The 19,062-nt window shown below is 49.1% G+C and overlaps 3 protein-coding genes and 3 pseudogenes across 3 annotated transcripts; all 6 read left to right on the forward strand.

Annotated features, from left to right (window-relative positions):
* Positions 1 to 39: 39 nt before the first annotated feature.
* Positions 40 to 639, forward strand: LOC121844726 (annotated as a pseudogene).
* Positions 640 to 875: 236 nt separating this feature from the next.
* On the forward strand, positions 876 to 1,521 carry LOC121844721 (annotated as a pseudogene).
* A 5,010-nt stretch (positions 1,522 to 6,531) lies between these two features.
* On the forward strand, positions 6,532 to 17,505 carry LOC121844733. Its single transcript, XM_042315153.1, has 5 exons — positions 6,532 to 6,880; positions 7,626 to 7,636; positions 8,641 to 8,647; positions 11,347 to 11,696; positions 16,892 to 17,505. The coding sequence occupies exons 1-5, from the start codon at positions 6,546 to 6,548 to the stop codon at positions 17,215 to 17,217; spliced, it is 1,029 nt and encodes a 342-aa protein (XP_042171087.1). The 5' UTR covers positions 6,532 to 6,545; the 3' UTR covers positions 17,218 to 17,505.
* Positions 9,089 to 9,870, forward strand: LOC121844717 (annotated as a pseudogene).
* Positions 10,326 to 10,878, forward strand: LOC121844725 (histone H2A). Its single transcript, XM_042315145.1, has one exon. It carries the CDS (start codon positions 10,492 to 10,494, stop codon positions 10,876 to 10,878), a length of 387 nt encoding a protein of 128 aa, XP_042171079.1. The 5' UTR covers positions 10,326 to 10,491.
* A 260-nt stretch (positions 17,506 to 17,765) lies between the features above and the next one.
* LOC121844730 (histone H2B) lies at positions 17,766 to 18,262 on the forward strand. Its single transcript, XM_042315149.1, has one exon. The coding sequence runs from the start codon at positions 17,819 to 17,821 to the stop codon at positions 18,191 to 18,193; it is 375 nt and encodes a 124-aa protein (XP_042171083.1). The 5' UTR covers positions 17,766 to 17,818; the 3' UTR covers positions 18,194 to 18,262.
* The last annotated feature ends 800 nt before the right edge of the window (positions 18,263 to 19,062 follow it).

Raw genomic sequence — 19,062 nt, forward strand, 5'->3', positions numbered from 1 at the left:
GCCTGCGGGCGGGCGGGTGGTTGGGTGGGGGCGGGCTTAGGGCTGACTTGTCTGTCTGTCCCTCCCTCACTCCAATTGGATAAGGGCACACCGGTCCGGTGGCCAATCGATGCCTCTTGTGGCGAGGTATAAGTACGGCTCTCGAGGTGGCCAGCGCCTCATTCAGACTTTCTGTGACATACTGAAGCTACCAAAATGAGCGGAAGAGGCAAAACCGGAGGCAAGGCCAGGGCGAAGGCAAAGACACGTTCATCCCGTGCCGGGCTCCAGTTCCCCGTGGGCCGTGTGCACAGGCTGCTGCGCAAAGGCAACTACGCCGAGCGTGTGGGCGCTGGCGCACCAGTCTACCTGGCCGCAGTGCTCGAGTACCTGACTGCTGAGATCCTGAGTTGGCCGGAAACGCTGCCCGTGACAACAAGAAGACTCGTATCATCCCCCGTCACCTGCAGCTGGCAGTCCGTAACGACGAGGAGCTGAACAAACTGCTTGGCGGCGTGACCATCGCTCAGGGTGGTGTTCTGCCCAACATCCAGGCAGTGCTGCTCCCCAAGAAGACTGAGAAGGCCGTCAAAGCCAAGTAAAATCGCTGGTGCGGCTGCAACTTGACTACTCAACCCCCAAAGGCTCTTTTAAGAGCCAACCACCTAGCTCAGCAAAAGCGCAAAGTGTCCTTTCTATGCCTGGCCAACTATTTGGCGTGTTTGTTAGATACACACACACATATACACGGCACAGTATCAAGTGCCCACATGAGGCCTAAATGAAGAATAACAAGTACTAGGCTAGAATGAGAGAGCATTATTGCGCGTAAAGTGTAACGTTGCTCGCGGCCCTAACAAAAGACCCAAGCGCGCCTCGGCGAGGGAGGGGTTGCATTTTGGGGCGTCACGGAGAGGCCGAGCCTCCCGTCCAATGGGCGGCGGAGGAGGCCTCCGCAACGGGCCAATCAGGGCGGTGCGGAGATGGTGACCAATCAGCAGACGCCGCTGCCGGCTTTATAAACTTCACATAGGCATTTGGAGGCTATACTCCGACTGTGAAAGAAGGAAGCTAGCTAGCGCCATGGCCAGAACCAAGCAAACCGCTCGCAAATCCACCGGTGGCAAAGCACCCAGGAAGCAGCTCGCCACCAAGGCTGCGCGCAAGAGCGCCCGGCCACCGGCGGCGTGAAGAAGCCTCACCGTTACAGGCCCGGCACCGTGGCTCTTAGAGAGATCCGTCGTTACCAGAAGTCCACTGAGCTGCTGATCCGCAAACTGCCTTTCCAGCGCCTGGTGCGAGAAATTGCCCAGGACTTTAAGACCGACCTGCGCTTCCAGAGTTCCGCAGTGATGGCCCTGCAGGAGGCAAGCGAGGCTTACCTGGTCGGCCTGTTCGAGGACACCAACCTGTGCGCAATCCACGCCAAGAGGGTGACCATCATGCCCAAGGACATCCAGCTGGCCCGTCGTATTCGCGGAGAGCGCGCATAAACGATGACCTGATCTCCAAAATCCCCCAAAGGCTCTTTTAAGAGCCACCTCCATATTTCAGTCAAAAAGGCACAATTGTTCCATTTGTATACGCCCCTTTCCCACCGTGTTCCCTGCTCTGGAGTCCCTACAGACCGTGGTTCGATTCCAGGCTGTATCACCACCGGCCGTGATTGTAAATAAGAGTTGGTTCTTAACTGACTTGAGTCGTTTCAATAACGCTCTCTATATGTGATTAGATGTATGCCTAGAGTAGAAGAGGGGAAAAATACAGTAGCAGTAATGAGTGATAGTAATGATATAGGGCAAAAAGTGGCAAAAATGGTCACTAATGTAGCTAAGAACAACTGACTTAGAAAGTCCCATGTTGCAGTGCCGCTGATGAGAGGGGAAAAGTTTACCGTGGAGCACGGAGGCCATCTAGTGGTTAAACGCGGGTACTGTCAGCGTGTGAGCACGTCATAGTGGCTCCCTATTGGTATTTGATCTTCAGGCCAGCGTTTCCCAAACTCGGTCCTCGGGTCCCCAAGTGGGGCACGTTGTGTTTTTTCGAATCCAATTGCTCTTGGAATGTAACATGCTCGAGTATGTCTTTTCCTTTGTGAAAATGGCCATTCAATCATTTCTGGGCCATGTGACATTCCTCGATGGCAAAAAAAATCCAGGCTGATCCGATCATTACAACGTTAGCTGTGTGCACCCCATAATTCATGCGATTGACTAAGCTATTGAAAGTCAAATGCTATATCTCTGTCCAGCGCAAGTGAAAGGTGGTCGAAAAAAGTGGTACCAACGTTTTGGTTGAAGGTACAGGAAATGTTGTAGGCCACCAAATTAGACGTGATATTATTAAGTCGCCCTTTTGTGCTTGTTTGTGTGAGTGCATAGGTAAGTTGTTTCGATATGGTGGAATAAATGGAGAAATGAAAGGAATGTATTTAGTGGGATGAATTGAGTGTGCGATTGAATATTCCAATGCCATACCCATTGTTAGTCCTTTAGACTAGATCCGACATCCCTTAAGAGAAAAGGTATCAGGACAGCAGGAATCAATAGATGTAATCATCAAGGGCTTGCAAAAGAGCTGTTACTACGTAACAGGGCACAAGCAGCCGGGATGATTGCCCTATTAGTAGTTGACCAATTACAAAATAGCAATCACCAATGCAGGCAGGTACGTGTTGATTGCTGCATTGGCTTCGTAAATAGGCTTCATAAAGAACTAAATGGCTCAGCACATGACACCTTCACAGTGGAGAATATTTGATACCACTGACTCCCGTTGAGTAGAGTCGTGTGTCTTTGTGGCGTGATTTGAAGTCGACTTCTGATGTGGGATTTAGTTCATTTTTAAAAGAAGATTTGCTGAGGAATCGAAATGATAAGACAAAGTAAAGGCCCTAAATACAGGCTGCCAGTTAAATGCAGCAATGACACGGCTAAAGTGTGTCATTGCCGGACCAAAGAGCAGGAATTGTCTGCTGTTGCATTTTCACTCATGAGACAGGTAATAGCGGAGCTCCGTGGTGCTGAAAAGGACAGCGCCCCTGGCCATTTGCCAAAGCCTATTTCCCGTTGGAGGGATTCTTGACATGCTATAGGCACAGCAGTTCAGTACACCCCTCACCCAACAGACCCCTTCCTGTAATTGGTCCCAGAATCATCCACTTGATTCCCGAACACCAACCGATTCTCGGGGTGCATTGGTGTAAAATGTGGTCGTCGAGATAAAGTTGTATAGGCTACATGGGGTAATGGCATCTGGAGCTTTTTTTTTTGGAGCTACCTACACCAGTAGGTAGGGGAGCTTACAGATAAAGAGTGCACTAGGCTAGAGAGAAAAGTAGCATTAAGTTTTTCATAAAGTAGGTCAATGTAACTTACCCTCTTTTGATACTTGAGAAACATGATGTCCAAATCTGCAAGAAGCAAAGCAGCAGAAAATCATCAGGTGAACAAAAGCGTTAAGTGAATATGATTTAAGAGCAGTCAAATGAAGTAATAGTGACATATATTGTAAGAAATGAAATCTACCATGTGAACATTGCATTGTGGCTTTAGAAGAGCATGTATTTGTAGATGAATGAGAGATTAGGTTTGGTTACAAAGTAACTGTATAATTTGAGGTACTCTACATGAGCATGTGTTTGCCTATTTGATGATCTGTTGTAGTTAATGTTTGATTTTGACCACGTACTTGTTGTGACAATTGCATCAGGTTGAGGGAGAAATGCTCTGTGTGGCTATTGTGAGTGGCACTTCTGATCCAGCAGGTGGTGTTAAGATCCCTTCCTATGTGGCTTGAATGATGAGATAGTGTTGGCAAAATGACTTGTGGTCCAGCGGGTGGCGGTGAAATGCCTCCCTATCTATATGACTTGACCTATTCCTTTGACATTGTTCACTTGATTGGAGATGATTCCGGTCTTCTGCATGTCTTCCTTCCTGTTTTGCCATGTGGGTTCCACGGAGGTGTGTGTTTTTGTTAGATAACACTGGGCACATTCCTAACGTGGAGGTCGTTTGCATAGCTCATGTCATGTGGATATATAAAGTATTGTATTGTAAGGTATGTTAGTCTACGGACGGTCTGACATTGCTCGTCCATATATTGATGTATTCCAATTCCAATTGGGGGTATTGTGTGGAATGTTGGAACATGGTTCGATCTTACTTGTTAGACTTGACTGTGCTGTTGGAGCTAGTAACACAAGCATTTCTGCTAAACAGGTGTATGTATGTCTCTGTAGTCACCCTCAAAACCAAATTTTTCTTTGGGCGCCTCTCCTTCCAGTTCTCTGCTGCCAATGACTGGAAGGAAGTACAAAAATCTCTGAAACTGGAAACACTTATCTCCCTCACTAGCTTTAAGCACCAACTGTCAGAGCAGCTCACAGATTTACTGCACCTGTACATAGCCCACCTATAATTTAGGCCAAACAACTACCTCTTTCCCTACTGTATATAATTAATTACTTCATTTTGCTCCTTTGCACCCCAGTATTTTTATTTCTACTTTGCACATTTCTTCCATTGCAAATGTACCATTCCAGTGTTTTACTTGCTATATTGTATTTACTTTGCCACCATGGCCTTTTCTTGCCTTTACCTCCCTTATCTCACCTCATTTGCTCACATCGTATATAGACTTGTTTATACTGTATTATTGACTGTATGTTTGTTTTACTCCATGTGTAAGTCTGTGTCGTTGTATGTGTCGAACTGAAGTTGTTCTCAACTTGCCTACCTGGTTAAATAAAGGTGCAAAAAAAAAATGTGGCTATTTGATTAGGACTTTTCCTCTATGTGTCGCAACCCATTTCCACTTTGTGTCCCCGTTAGGGAGCTGTCATTTATGCTGCAGGCTAATTACTACCAATGTCATTGTGGTCCAAGTTCAACTCCTAGCCTATACGGTGTGGTAACAAGGCCCTCTGTTATTTGTTGTTGTACTCTGCATGTGAAGTATCTGCACTGTAGCCTATAGGCTGCTTGATAATAGGGGAACGCAAGCAGTTGAAGGGAACAAGTGGCAGAGTCTAACCTGCTGTTGAACACAAACTCCCAGTCCTATGATGTTGCTCTGTGAAGGAGGTTAGCTTTTCAGCATTCAATTCCTGGCAGCCTTCTTCTCCCTGGTTGATTTGTGAATGTGAGTGATTAGAGAATGTTTGGCTTGGGTATCCAAGGTGTTTGCGATTGTTGAGGACCAGTGTTCCGAGGGGCTGACTGTGACATCATAAAGCGGAATGTAGTTAGTGTGATGTTTGAGGGATTCCAATTCAGTCCGTTGCGCCCTTCCAGGCAGTGCAGTTGTGCTTCAAGTGTGCTCTCTGTGTGATGACTTGTTGTGCCTACACGGAGTTGAGCTACGAACGGAGGTGACATTTGGGGTAAGCCTAAGCCTTTTCGTAACCTTAACCTATTTCTTCTAACTTGCTAAGACAACGTGCTTTGATGACACTAGCTGCATCCCAGCTAGTTGAACGCTTGTCAGTCGTTCTCCTAAAAGGCAACCTCTGTTGCTCGATGTACTAAACCGAGGGCCGGCAGCCACTAAGTACAGGTAAGAGACAATTATGGGAACAATAGGTTGTAAGATGAAACCTAGTCACATCTGAGATGTGAATCAACTGCACCGATTGATCAATCGCCAGTATGTATGTGTGCCCTTGGGCCTCATTTGTCCCCTTTGAAATGACCTGTTGACATCATTCGATGCAACATCTGAGGCTATCTGGCCTATAAAGGATCCACCTCATACCACTATTTCCGTAATATAAGGCTATGTTATTGGTTTTTGAAAAAAGTACCATACAATATTTGCACATCCCGATCACCACTGTACGCATAGGAAAACGATCCCTTTATTGTGTGTGTGTTGGGTGGGTGTCTGTTTTACAGAATGTTTTACAGTTTCAGCTTGCAGAGGTATCACCACCCTTCCCATGGCCACCTGGATCCTGTCTAGGGAAGAAAAAGAAGAATGATGTTATTACATGGCCTTCAAGAGCTACATGACTGCTGAGGTGACATTACGGACCCCTTAGGATTTGTGGCGTTCCTTGTGTATTTGTTTCCCGTATGTTCCACTTCGTTTCTCCTTTGTACTTGTGACACTATTTGAGGTTGTAACAACGCCTATCTCTATTAGGTGTGACTGGCAACTGCAGTGGGTTGAATCCTACTAGTTCAGTGTTTCCCAACTCCAGGCAGGGGTAGAGTAGCCATTTTTGTTGTAGCCCTGGAGAGGCACAGCTGATTGAAAGAGTTGAATCAGGTGCAACAAAAACAACAACAAGAAGAACAACACCAAATCAATGTGAAGAGTGGGACACAGATTAGTAGTGGATCCCCCAGTTGTCACAGTTGGGCCTTGTGTTCAACATATAGCTCGTATTTGAGTGTGTTTCCCGCGCATGTAAGTAGCTTTCATTTCTTCTTCCTCCATAGTTCCCTACAACGAACGCCCTCCCCTTTGCAGCAGAGGCCAGGCAAAAGCGCGCGCTTTCTGTGCCACTGGCTTCAATCAGGTCCACCAAACGCAGATAATAAGAGCACCAAGCACAAAAAATGATGTCATTAATTCACTTGAACTCAGCTAGCGAACACACGATGTCTGGAAGAGGTAAAGGCGGCAAGGGACTCGGAAAAGGAGGCGCCAAGCGTCACCGTAAGGTTCTCCGCGATAACATCCAGGGAATCACCAAGCCCGCCATTCGCCGTCTGGCTCGCCGTGGCGGCGTGAAGCGTATCTCCGGCCTGATCTACGAGGAGACCCGCGGTGTCCTGAAGGTGTTCCTTGAGAACGTGATCCGTGACGCCGTCACCTACACCGAGCACGCCAAGAGGAAGACCGTTACGGCCATGGACGTGGTCTACGCTCTGAAACGCCAGGGACGCACCCTGTACGGTTTCGGCGGTTAAACGCACTCTTCTCGGAACGTCAACATCCCGACTTGAACCCAAAGGCTCTTTTAAGAGCCACCCACATCCGCTTCAAAAGGGCCAAATCCATTGTCGTATTAAACCATGAGCCACTCTTGAGTGGACAGGGAGGGAGTGTTAAATGACAGGACGCTATGTTCAGCGCAGGCTTTGCGTACAGTCGTATTAAACCATGAGCCACTCTTGAGTGGACAGGGAGGGAGTGTTCATGAAAGGAGGCTAAATTCAGTGCAGGCTTTGCGTACAGTCGTATTACGAGACACCCGAAATAAAGGCACCACGGCTGGGAAATCCCCACCAAGTCTGGCCATTGCATGGATCTTTTTTTGAAACACACCATTCCCCACCAGTGACAGAGCATAGGCTATGGAATAAGGGGGACAGGTCTTTGTTAGGGAAGCAAGCCTCTGAGTGGAAGGCTCTTATGCGCGCTCAGCTCCACTGGCAAATGGCAGGGGCGCCTATGAGAAAGCAGGGGTGTGTCCACGGCCGGCGAATTAGCTTAGCTTCGTCTTCATAAGAGGGAAAGGGCTCTCCACCCCTCATTCGTTTGTGAGAAGCAACGAGACATCAGCATCATGCCCGAGCCAGCAAAGTCCGCGCCCAAGAAGGGCTCCAAGAAAGCCGTCACCAAGACCGCAGGGAAAGGCGGCAAGAAACGCCGAAAGTCGAGGAAGGAGAGCTACGCCATTTACGTGTACAAAGTCCTGAAGCAGGTCCACCCCGATACCGGCATCTCCTCCAAGGCCATGGGAATCATGAACTCGTTCGTGAACGACATCTTCGAGCGTATCGCCGGAGAGTCGTCTCGCCTGGCCCACTACAACAAGCGTTCCACCATCACCTCCAGGGAGATCCAGACCGCAGTGCGCCTGCTGCTCCCCGGAGAGCTGGCCAAGCACGCAGTGTCCGAGGGCACCAAGGCCGTGACCAAGTACACCAGTCCAAATAAACAGCGCATTTGGAGTGCTGTAGTAACCCAAAGGCTCTTTTAAGAGCCACCCACCCTGTCAGTGAAAAAAGCAAATCCATGTGTGTGTGTGTGTGTGTGTGTGTGGAGGACATGTTGTGTCCAATTGGGGGGGGGGGAATAAATGATGCTGACATGAGCAGGGTAGGAAGGAATGTGTGCATGCCAGATAGACACAGTGAGTGGGATTCCACTCGTGCTCCGATGACTGGAGCCTGTATCACTTTAGGCCGAAGCAGGGACCCTCTGCACACATGAACAACAGTCTCAGAGCAAGTGACGTGACCGATTGAAACTAGCCGTTCCACCTGTACAAGAGGAGGAGGAGGAGGAGAGCCTCCAAATCGCTCTCTCTAGGCCTATATCAGGGCGAACAAGCACATGGGGCGCCAGCCTCCATAGCGCCGGCCGCACAACACAGCCCAGCCAGACACCAAGACCCACAGACACAAAGACCGGCACGAGTCACGCTGCGGAGTCAAGCGAGGAAGGACTGCGAGGGAGAAGGGCACAAGCCTATCTCTGCCTGTTCACAGACAAGGTGACCTCACCTCATCTGCTTTTGAAAGAGACACACAGAGAGAGACAGAGACTACCTAGCAGAAGAAAAAAACACACACTGTGCACAAAGAGCAGGCTCCAAATCCAACTAAAGGACGAATAAAACATCACACACAGTGTATTATTTCCTGTGCCTCCTGGACACATGACGAATACAACGTGAAACTAGTCTCAGCCAGGCCTCACAAGTGCATGTGTTTTAAGGTCCCCAAAAGAGCTCTCCTTTAAAACACCAAGGAGCACATCAGGGGACGCCAAACCATTTGATTCCCTTGCCAGACATCTCGGCTCACTCCACAATCAATGGTGCTCGCAATCGGATGCACTTTTAGGCCATTTAGGAGACAAATAGCACAGGAAAAGCAGTGCGCACCGCTCCACCCGACAGTCGAACGGTGAGGTTTTGAGCGAGTCGCAGCAAATGCACGGGGCTTCTGCAGCCCACATGACTTTATTCTGAACGGACACAAGTCTGCTCGCTGGGCCGTTCGCTTTTGGGCCAAAAACACGGCTCCGTCGGTGACTTTTGGCCCGATATTGGCGACCAGAAAACACAAGTGAAAGAGCATTTGGCCAGCCCGGAGAAGCCGAGCTGGGTGGCTTGAGTCTACATGGTTCTCATGTCGCGTTTAAGGCCAGCCCCCTGCACGGTGTGGAGCTTCAATAGCGCAGAGCAGCGTCTACAGCAAAGTACTCCTCCTCACAGACTACCGTAGTGTTGTAAGTGTGTGTGTTTACCGGACCGAACGACAGACATGGCAGAAGTCGCACCAGCACCCGCCGCCGCCGCGCCGGCCAAGGCACCCAAGAAGAAGGCAGCAGCCAAGCCCAAGAAAGCGGGACCCAGCGTAGGCGAGCTCATCGTCAAGGCGGTGTCCGCCTCCAAGGAGAGGAGCGGCGTGTCCCTGGCCGCGCTCAAGAATCTCTGGCGGCAGGCGGCTACGACGTGGAGAAGAACAACTCCCGTGTCAAGATCGCCGTCAAGAGCCTCGTCACCAAGGGCACCCTGGTCCAGACCAAGGGCACCGGTGCCTCCGGCTCCTTCAAGCTCAACAAGAAGGCCGTCGAGGCAAAGAAGCCCGCCAAGAAAGCCGCAGCCCCCAAAGCTAAGAAGGTGGCCGCCAAGAAGCCCGCCGCCGCCAAGAAGCCCAAGAAGGTAGCAGCCAAGAAGGCCGTGGCCGCAAAGAAGTCCCCCAAGAAGGCCAAGAAGCCCGCTACACCCAAAAAGGCCGCCAAGAGCCCAAAGAAGGTGAAGAAGCCCGCCGCAGCGGCCAAGAAAGCGGCCAAGAGCCCCAAGAAGGCTACCAAGGCAGCGAAGCCCAAAGCCGCCAAACCCAAGGCAGCCAAGGCCAAGAAGGCAGCCCCCAAGAAGAAGTAAACCTATTCCAAACAGTGTTCTTTCTACTCGACACATGTTGTTACCACCACAAAAGGCTCTTTTAAGAGCCACCCACCTCTTTCCATAAAAGCGCATGTCATTCCATGTACGTCCTACCTACCTGTGGTGCAAAAGAAATGAAATGAATGACTTTTACGCACCACATGTTCGAGTGGCTAAATGGCTTTACATTTGTCACTCAAGAGTGCAGCACCCTCAGCAATCAACATTGTTGTGATATGTGTTAGAATTCGCATGTCACATTCATCCTGATAATAAGAGGAATACACACTATCTATAGTGGGTTGGACAGCAGCCATTTGTATTATGAGCCACTCTCGAATTGATTGATACATGTTTCAGTGATTTGAGTTGTCACTTTGGCGCTCCCGCCAACGAGAAAAAGTAACAAAATTCGGAGGGAAACGGAGTAGCCTAGCCCTTGTCACTCTGCTGCCTGCCTGCCTGCCTGCGGGCGGGCGGGTGGTTGGGTGGGGGCGGGCTTAGGGCTGACTTGTCTGTCTGTCCCTCCCTCACTCCAATTGGATAAGGGCACACCGGTCCGGTGGCCAATCGATGCCTCTTGTGGCGAGGTATAAGTACGGCTCTCGAGGTGGCCAGCGCCTCATTCAGACTTTCTGTGACATACTGAAGCTACCAAAATGAGCGGAAGAGGCAAAACCGGAGGCAAGGCCAGGGCGAAGGCAAAGACACGTTCATCCCGTGCCGGGCTCCAGTTCCCCGTGGGCCGTGTGCACAGGCTGCTGCGCAAAGGCAACTACGCCGAGCGTGTGGGCGCTGGCGCACCAGTCTACCTGGCCGCAGTGCTCGAGTACCTGACTGCTGAGATCCTGGAGTTGGCCGGAAACGCTGCCCGTGACAACAAGAAGACTCGTATCATCCCCCGTCACCTGCAGCTGGCAGTCCGTAACGACGAGGAGCTGAACAAACTGCTTGGCGGCGTGACCATCGCTCAGGGTGGTGTTCTGCCCAACATCCAGGCAGTGCTGCTCCCCAAGAAGACTGAGAAGGCCGTCAAAGCCAAGTAAAATAAAATCGCTGGTGCGGCTGCAACTTGACTACTCAACCCCCAAAGGCTCTTTTAAGAGCCAACCACCTAGCTCAGCAAAAGCGCAAAGTGTCCTTTCTATGCCTGGCCAACTATTTGGCGTGTTTGTTAGATACACACACACATATACACGGCACAGTATCAAGTGCCCACATGAGGCCTAAATGAAGAATAACAAGTACTAGGCTAGAATGAGAGAGCATTATTGCGCGTAAAGTGTAACGTTGCTCGCGGCCCTAACAAAAGACCCAAGCGCGCCTCGGCGAGGGAGGGGGTTGCATTTTGGGGCGTCACGGAGAGGCCGAGCCTCCCGTCCAATGGGCGGCGGAGGAGGCCTCCGCAACGGGCCAATCAGGGCGGTGCGGAGATGGTGACCAATCAGCAGACGCCGCTGCCGGCTTTATAAACTTCACATAGGCATTTGGAGGCTATACTCCGACTGTGAAAGAAGGAAGCTAGCTAGCGCCATGGCCAGAACCAAGCAAACCGCTCGCAAATCCACCGGTGGCAAAGCACCCAGGAAGCAGCTCGCCACCAAGGCTGCGCGCAAGAGCGCCCCGGCCACCGGCGGCGTGAAGAAGCCTCACCGTTACAGGCCCGGCACCGTGGCTCTTAGAGAGATCCGTCGTTACCAGAAGTCCACTGAGCTGCTGATCCGCAAACTGCCTTTCCAGCGCCTGGTGCGAGAAATTGCCCAGGACTTTAAGACCGACCTGCGCTTCCAGAGTTCCGCAGTGATGGCCCTGCAGGAGGCAAGCGAGGCTTACCTGGTCGGCCTGTTCGAGGACACCAACCTGTGCGCAATCCACGCCAAGAGGGTGACCATCATGCCCAAGGACATCCAGCTGGCCCGTCGTATTCGCGGAGAGCGCGCATAAACGATGACCTGATCTCCAAAATCCCCCAAAGGCTCTTTTAAGAGCCACCTCCATATTTCAGTCAAAAAGGCACAATTGTTCCATTTGTATACGCCCTTTCCCACCGTGTTCCCTGCTCTGGAGTCCCTACAGACCGTGGTTCGATTCCAGGCTGTATCACCACCGGCCGTGATTGTAAATAAGAGTTGGTTCTTAACTGACTTGAGTCGTTTCAATAACGCTCTCTATATGTGATTAGATGTATGCCTAGAGTAGAAGAGGGGAAAAATACAGTAGCAGTAATGAGTGATAGTAATGATATAGGGCAAAAAGTGGCAAAAATGGTCACTAATGTAGCTAAGAACAACTGACTTAGAAAGTCCCATGTTGCAGTGCCGCTGATGAGAGGGGAAAAGTTTACCGTGGAGCACGGAGGCCATCTAGTGGTTAAACGCGGGTACTGTCAGCGTGTGAGCACGTCATAGTGGCTCCCTATTGGTATTTGATCTTCAGGCCAGCGTTTCCCAAACTCGGTCCTCGGGTCCCCAAGTGGGGCACGTTGTGTTTTTTCGAATCCAATTGCTCTTGGAATGTAACATGCTCGAGTATGTCTTTTCCTTTGTGAAAATGGCCATTCAATCATTTCTGGGCCATGTGACATTCCTCGATGGCAAAAAAATCCAGGCTGATCCGATCATTACAACGTTAGCTGTGTGCACCCCATAATTCATGCGATTGACTAAGCTATTGAAAGTCAAATGCTATATCTCTGTCCAGCGCAAGTGAAAGGTGGTCGAAAAAAAGTGGTACCAACGTTTTGGTTGAAGGTACAGGAAATGTTGTAGGCCACCAAATTAGACGTGATATTATTAAGTCGCCCTTTTGTGCTTGTTTGTGTGAGTGCATAGGTAAGTTGTTTCGATATGGTGGAATAAATGGAGAAATGAAAGGAATGTATTTAGTGGGATGAATTGAGTGTGCGATTGAATATTCCAATGCCATACCCATTGTTAGTCCTTTAGACTAGATCCGACATCCCTTAAGAGAAAAGGTATCAGGACAGCAGGAATCAATAGATGTAATCATCAAGGGCTTGCAAAAGAGCTGTACTACTAACGTAACAGGGCACAAGCAGCCGGGATGATTGCCCTATTAGTAGTTGACCAATTACAAAATAGCAATCACCAATGCAGGCAGGTACGTGTTGATTGCTGCATTGGCTTCGTAAATAGGCTTCATAAAGAACTAAATGGCTCAGCACATGACACCTTCACAGTGGAGAATATTTGATACCACTGACTCCCGTTGAGTAGAGTCGTGTGTCTTTGTGGCGTGATTTGAAGTCGACTTCTGATGTGGGATTTAGTTCATTTTTAAAAGAAGATTTGCTGAGGAATCGAAATGATAAGACAAAGTAAAGGCCCTAAATACAGGCTGCCAGTTAAATGCAGCAATGACACGGCTAAAGTGTGTCATTGCCGGACCAAAGAGCAGGAATTGTCTGCTGTTGCATTTTCACTCATGAGACAGGTAATAGCGGAGCTCCGTGGTGCTGAAAAGGACAGCGCCCCTGGCCATTTGCCAAAGCCTATTTCCCGTTGGAGGGATTCTTGACATGCTATAGGCACAGCAGTTCAGTACACCCCTCACCCAACAGACCCCTTCCTGTAATTGGTCCCAGAATCATCCACTTGATTCCCGAACACCAACCGATTCTCGGGGTGCATTGGTGTAAAATGTGGTCGTCGAGATAAAGTTGTATAGGCTACATGGGGTAATGGCATCTGGACTTTTTTTTTTTTTTTGGAGCTACCTACACCAGTAGGTAGGGGAGCTTACAGATAAAGAGTGCACTAGGCTAGAGAGAAAAGTAGCATTAAGTTTTTCATAAAGTAGGTCAATGTAACTTACCCTCTTTTGATACTTGAGAAACATGATGTCCAAATCTGCAAGAAGCAAAGCAGCAGAAAATCATCAGGTGAACAAAAGCGTTAAGTGAATATGATTTAAGAGCAGTCAAATGAAGTAATAGTGACATATATTGTAAGAAATGAAATCTACCATGTGAACATTGCATTGTGGCTTTAGAAGAGCATGTATTTGTAGATGAATGAGAGATTAGGTTTGGTTACAAAGTAACTGTATAATTTGAGGTACTCTACATGAGCATGTGTTTGCCTATTTGATGATCTGTTGTAGTTAATGTTTGATTTTGACCACGTACTTGTTGTGACAATTGCATCAGGTTGAGGGAGAAATGCTCTGTGTGGCTATTGTGAGTGGCACTTCTGATCCAGCAGGTGGTGTTAAGATCCCTTCCTATGTGGCTTGAATGATGAGATAGTGTTGGCAAAATGACTTGTGGTCCAGCGGGTGGCGGTGAAATGCCTCCCTATCTATATGACTTGACCTATTCCTTTGACATTGTTCACTTGATTGGAGATGATTCCGGTCTTCTGCATGTCTTCCTTCCTGTTTTGCCATGTGGGTTCCACGGAGGTGTGTGTTTTTGTTAGATAACACTGGGCACATTCCTAACGTGGAGGTCGTTTGCATAGCTCATGTCATGTGGATATATAAAGTATTGTATTGTAAGGTATGTTAGTCTACGGACGGTCTGTCTGACATTGCTCGTCCATATATTGATGTATTCCAATTCCAATTGGGGGTATTGTGTGGAATGTTGGAACATGGTTCGATCTTACTTGTTAGACTTGACTGTGCTGTTGGAGCTAGTAACACAAGCATTTCTGCTAAACAGGTGTATGTATGTCTCTGTAGTCACCCTCAAAACCAAATTTTTCTTTGGGCGCCTCTCCTTCCAGTTCTCTGCTGCCAATGACTGGAAGGAAGTACAAAAATCTCTGAAACTGGAAACACTTATCTCCCTCACTAGCTTTAAGCACCAACTGTCAGAGCAGCTCACAGATTACTGCACCTGTACATAGCCCACCTATAATTTAGGCCAAACAACTACCTCTTTCCCTACTGTATATAATTAATTACTTCATTTTGCTCCTTTGCACCCCAGTATTTTTATTTCTACTTTGCACATTTCTTCCATTGCAAATGTACCATTCCAGTGTTTTACTTGCTATATTGTATTTACTTTGCCACCATGGCCTTTTCTTGCCTTTACCTCCCTTATCTCACCTCATTTGCTCACATCGTATATAGACTTGTTTATACTGTATTATTGACTGTATGTTTGTTTTACTCCATGTGTAAGTCTGTGTCGTTGTATGTGTCGAACTGAAGTTGTTCTCAACTTACCTGCCTACCTGGTTAAATAAAGGTGCAAAAAAAAAAAAAAAAAATGTGGCTATTTGATTAGGACTTTTCCTCTATGTGTCGCAACCCATTTCCACTTTGTGTCCCCGTTAGGGAGCTGTCATTTATGCTGCAGGCTAATTACTACCAATGTCATTGTGGTCCAAGTTCAACTCCTAGCCTATACGGTGTGGTAACAAGGCCCTCTGTTATTTGTTGTTGTACTCTGCATGTGAAGTATCTGCACTGTAGCCTATAGGCTGCTTGATAATAGGGGAACGCAAGCAGTTGAAGGGAACAAGTGGCAGAGTCTAACCTGCTGTTGAACACAAACTCCCAGTCCTATGATGTGCTCTGTGAAGGAGGTTAGCTTTTCAGCATTCAATTCCTGGCAGCCTTCTTCTCCCTGGTTGATTTGTGAATGTGAGTGATTAGAGAATGTTTGGCTTGGGTATCCAAGGTGTTTGCGATTGTTGAGGACCAGTGTTCCGAGGGGCTGACTGTGACATCATAAAGCGGAATGTAGTTAGTGTGATGTTTGAGGGATTCCAATTCAGTCCGTTGCGCCCTTCCAGGCAGTGCAGTTGTGCTTCAAGTGTGCTCTCTGTGTGATGACTTGTTGTGCCTACACGGAGTTGAGCTACGAACGGAGGTGACATTTGGGGTAAGCCTAAGCCTTTTCGTAACCTTAACCTATTTCTTCTAACTTGCTAAGACAACGTGCTTTGATGACACTAGCTGCATCCCAGCTAGTTGAACGCTTGTCAGTCGTTCTCCTAAAAGGCAACCTCTGTTGCTCGATGTACTAAACCGAGGGCCGGCAGCCACTAAGTACAGGTAAGAGACAATATGGGAACAATAGGTTGTAAGATGAAACCTAGTCACATCTGAGATGTGAATCAACTGCACCGATTGATCAATCGCCAGTATGTATGTGTGCCCTTGGGCCTCATTTGTCCCCTTTGAAATGACCTGTTGACATCATTCGATGCAACATCTGAGGCTATCTGGCCTATAAAGGATCCACCTCATACCACTATTTCCGTAATATAAGGCTATGTTATTGGTTTTTGAAAAAAGTACCATACAATATTTGCACATCCCGATCACCACTGTACGCATAGGAAAACGATCCCTTTATTGTGTGTGTGTTGGGTGGGTGTCTGAGGAATGTTTTACAGCGTTTCAGCTTGCAGAGGTATCACCACCCTTCCCATGGCCACCTGGATCCTGTCTAGGGAAGAAAAAGAAGAATGATGTTATTACATGGCCTTCAAGAGCTACATGACTGCTGAGGTGACATTACGGACCCCTTAGGATTTGTGGCGTTCCTTGTGTATTTGTTTCCGTATGTTCCACTTCGTTTCTCCTTTGTACTTGTGACACTATTTGAGGTTGTAACAACGCCTATCTCTATTAGGTGTGACTGGCAACTGCAGTGGGTTGAATCCTACTAGTTCAGTGTTTCCCAACTCCAGGCAGGGGTAGAGTAGCCATTTTTGTTGTAGCCCTGGAGAGGCACAGCTGATTGAAAGAGTTGAATCAGGTGCAACAAAAACAACAACAAGAAGAACAACACCAAATCAATGTGAAGAGTGGGACACAGATTAGTAGTGGATCCCCCAGTTGTCACAGTTGGGCCTTGTGTTCAACATAGCTCAGTATTTGAGTGTGTTTCCCGCGCATGTAAGTAGCTTTCATTTCTTCTTCCTCCATAGTTCCCTACAACGAACGCCCTCCCCTTTGCAGCAGAGGCCAGGCAAAAGCGCGCGCTTTCTGTGCCACTGGCTTCAATCAGGTCCACCAAACGCAGATAATAAGAGCACCAAGCACAAAAAATGATGTCATTAATTCACTTGAACTCAGCTAGCGAACACACGATGTCTGGAAGAGGTAAAGGCGGCAAGGGACTCGGAAAAGGAGGCGCCAAGCGTCACCGTAAGGTTCTCCGCGATAACATCCAGGGAATCACCAAGCCCGCCATTCGCCGTCTGGCTCGCCGTGGCGGCGTGAAGCGTATCTCCGGCCTGATCTACGAGGAGACCCGCGGTGTCCTGAAGGTGTTCCTTGAGAACGTGATCCGTGACGCCGTCACCTACACCGAGCACGCCAAGAGGAAGACCGTTACGGCCATGGACGTGGTCTACGCTCTGAAACGCCAGGGACGCACCCTGTACGGTTTCGGCGGTTAAACGCACTCTTCTCGGAACGTCAACATCCCGACTTGAACCCAAAGGCTCTTTTAAGAGCCACCCACATCCGCTTCAAAAGGGCCAAATCCATTGTCGTATTAAACCATGAGCCACTCTTGAGTGGACAGGGAGGGAGTGTTAAATGACAGGACGCTATGTTCAGCGCAGGCTTTGCGTACAGTCGTATTAAACCATGAGCCACTCTTGAGTGGACAGGGAGGGAGTGTTCATGAAAGGAGGCTAAATTCAGTGCAGGCTTTGCGTACAGTCGTATTACGAGACACCCGAAATAAAGGCACCACGGCTGGGAAATCCCCACCAAGTCTGGCCATTGCATGGATCTTTTTTTGAAACACACCATTCCCCACCAGTGACAGAGCATAGGCTATGGAATAAGGGGGACAGGTCTTTGTTAGGGAAGCAAGCCTCTGAGTGGAAGGCTCTTATGCGCGCTCAGCTCCACTGGGCAAATGGCAGGGGCGCCTATGAGAAAGCAGGGGTGTGTCCACGGCCGGCGAATTAGCTTAGCTTCGTCTTCATAAGAGGGAAAGGGCTCTCCACCCCCTCATTCGTTTGTGAGAAGCAACGAGACATCAGCATCATGCCCGAGCCAGCAAAGTCCGCGCCCAAGAAGGGCTCCAAGAAAGCCGTCACCAAGACCGCAGGGAAAGGCGGCAAGAAACGCCGAAAGTCGAGGAAGGAGAGCTACGCCATTTACGTGTACAAAGTCCTGAAGCAGGTCCACCCCGATACCGGCATCTCCTCCAAGGCCATGGGAATCATGAACTCGTTCGTGAACGACATCTTCGAGCGTATCGCCGGAGAGTCGTCTCGCCTGGCCCACTACAACAAGCGTTCCACCATCACCTCCAGGGAGATCCAGACCGCAGTGCGCCTGCTGCTCCCCGGAGAGCTGGCCAAGCACGCAGTGTCCGAGGGCACCAAGGCCGTGACCAAGTACACCAGCTCCAAATAAACAGCGCATTTGGAGTGCTGTAGTAACCCAAAGGCTCTTTTAAGAGCCACCCACCCTGTCAGTGAAAAAGCAAATCCATGTGTGTGTGTGTGTGTGTGTGTGTGTGGAGGACATGTTGTGTCCAATTGGGGGAGGGGAGGGGGGGGGAATAAATGATGCTGACATGAGCAGGGTAGGAAGGAATGTGTGCATGCCAGATAGACACAGTGAGTGGGATTCCACTCGTGCTCCGATGACTGGAGCCTGTATCACTTTAGGCCGAAGCAGGGACCCTCTGCACACATGAACAACAGTCTCAGAGCAAGTGACGTGACCGATTGAAACTAGCCGTTCCACCTGTACAAGAGGAGGAGGAGGAGGAGAGCCTCCAAATCGCTCTCTCTAGGCCTATATCAGGGCGAACAAGCACATGGGGCGCCAGCCTCCATAGCGCCGGCCGCACAACACAGCCCAGCCAGACACCAAGACCCACAGACACAAAGACCGGCACGAGTCACGCTGCGGAGTCGAGGAAGGACTGCGAGGGAGAAGGGCACAAGCCTATCTCTGCCTGTTCACAGACAAGGTGACCTCACCTCATCTGCTTTTGAAAGAGACACACAGAGAGAGACAGAGACTACCTAGCAGAAGAAAAAAACACACACTGTGCACAAAGAGCAGGCTCCAAATCCAACTAAAGGACGAATAAAACATCACACACAGTGTATTATTTCCTGTGCCTCCTGGACACATGACGAATACAACGTGAAACTAGTCTCAGCCAGGCCTCACAAGTGCATGTGTTTTAAGGTCCCCAAAAGAGCTCTCCTTTAAAACACCAAGGAGCACATCAGGGGACGCCAAACCATTTGATTCCCTTGCCAGACATC

Source organism: Oncorhynchus tshawytscha, unplaced genomic scaffold, assembly GCF_018296145.1.
Source record: "Oncorhynchus tshawytscha isolate Ot180627B unplaced genomic scaffold, Otsh_v2.0 Un_contig_2517_pilon_pilon, whole genome shotgun sequence".
Lineage (NCBI taxonomy): Eukaryota > Metazoa > Chordata > Actinopteri > Salmoniformes > Salmonidae > Oncorhynchus > Oncorhynchus tshawytscha.

Bases quoted from the DNA above. Each gene is read 5' to 3' on its own strand.
- LOC121844733 (XM_042315153.1), top strand. From the start codon at position 6,546: ATGATGTCATTAATTCACTTGAACTCAGCTAGCGAACACACGATGTCT. The intron at 11,697-16,891 runs GCGCAATCCACG...ACTTGAACTCAG, and splicing joins GTTCGAGGACACCAACCTGT to CTAGCGAACACACGATGTCT.
- LOC121844725 (XM_042315145.1), top strand. From the start codon at position 10,492: ATGAGCGGAAGAGGCAAAACCGGAGGCAAGGCCAGGGCGAAGGCAAAG.
- LOC121844730 (XM_042315149.1), top strand. From the start codon at position 17,819: ATGCCCGAGCCAGCAAAGTCCGCGCCCAAGAAGGGCTCCAAGAAAGCC.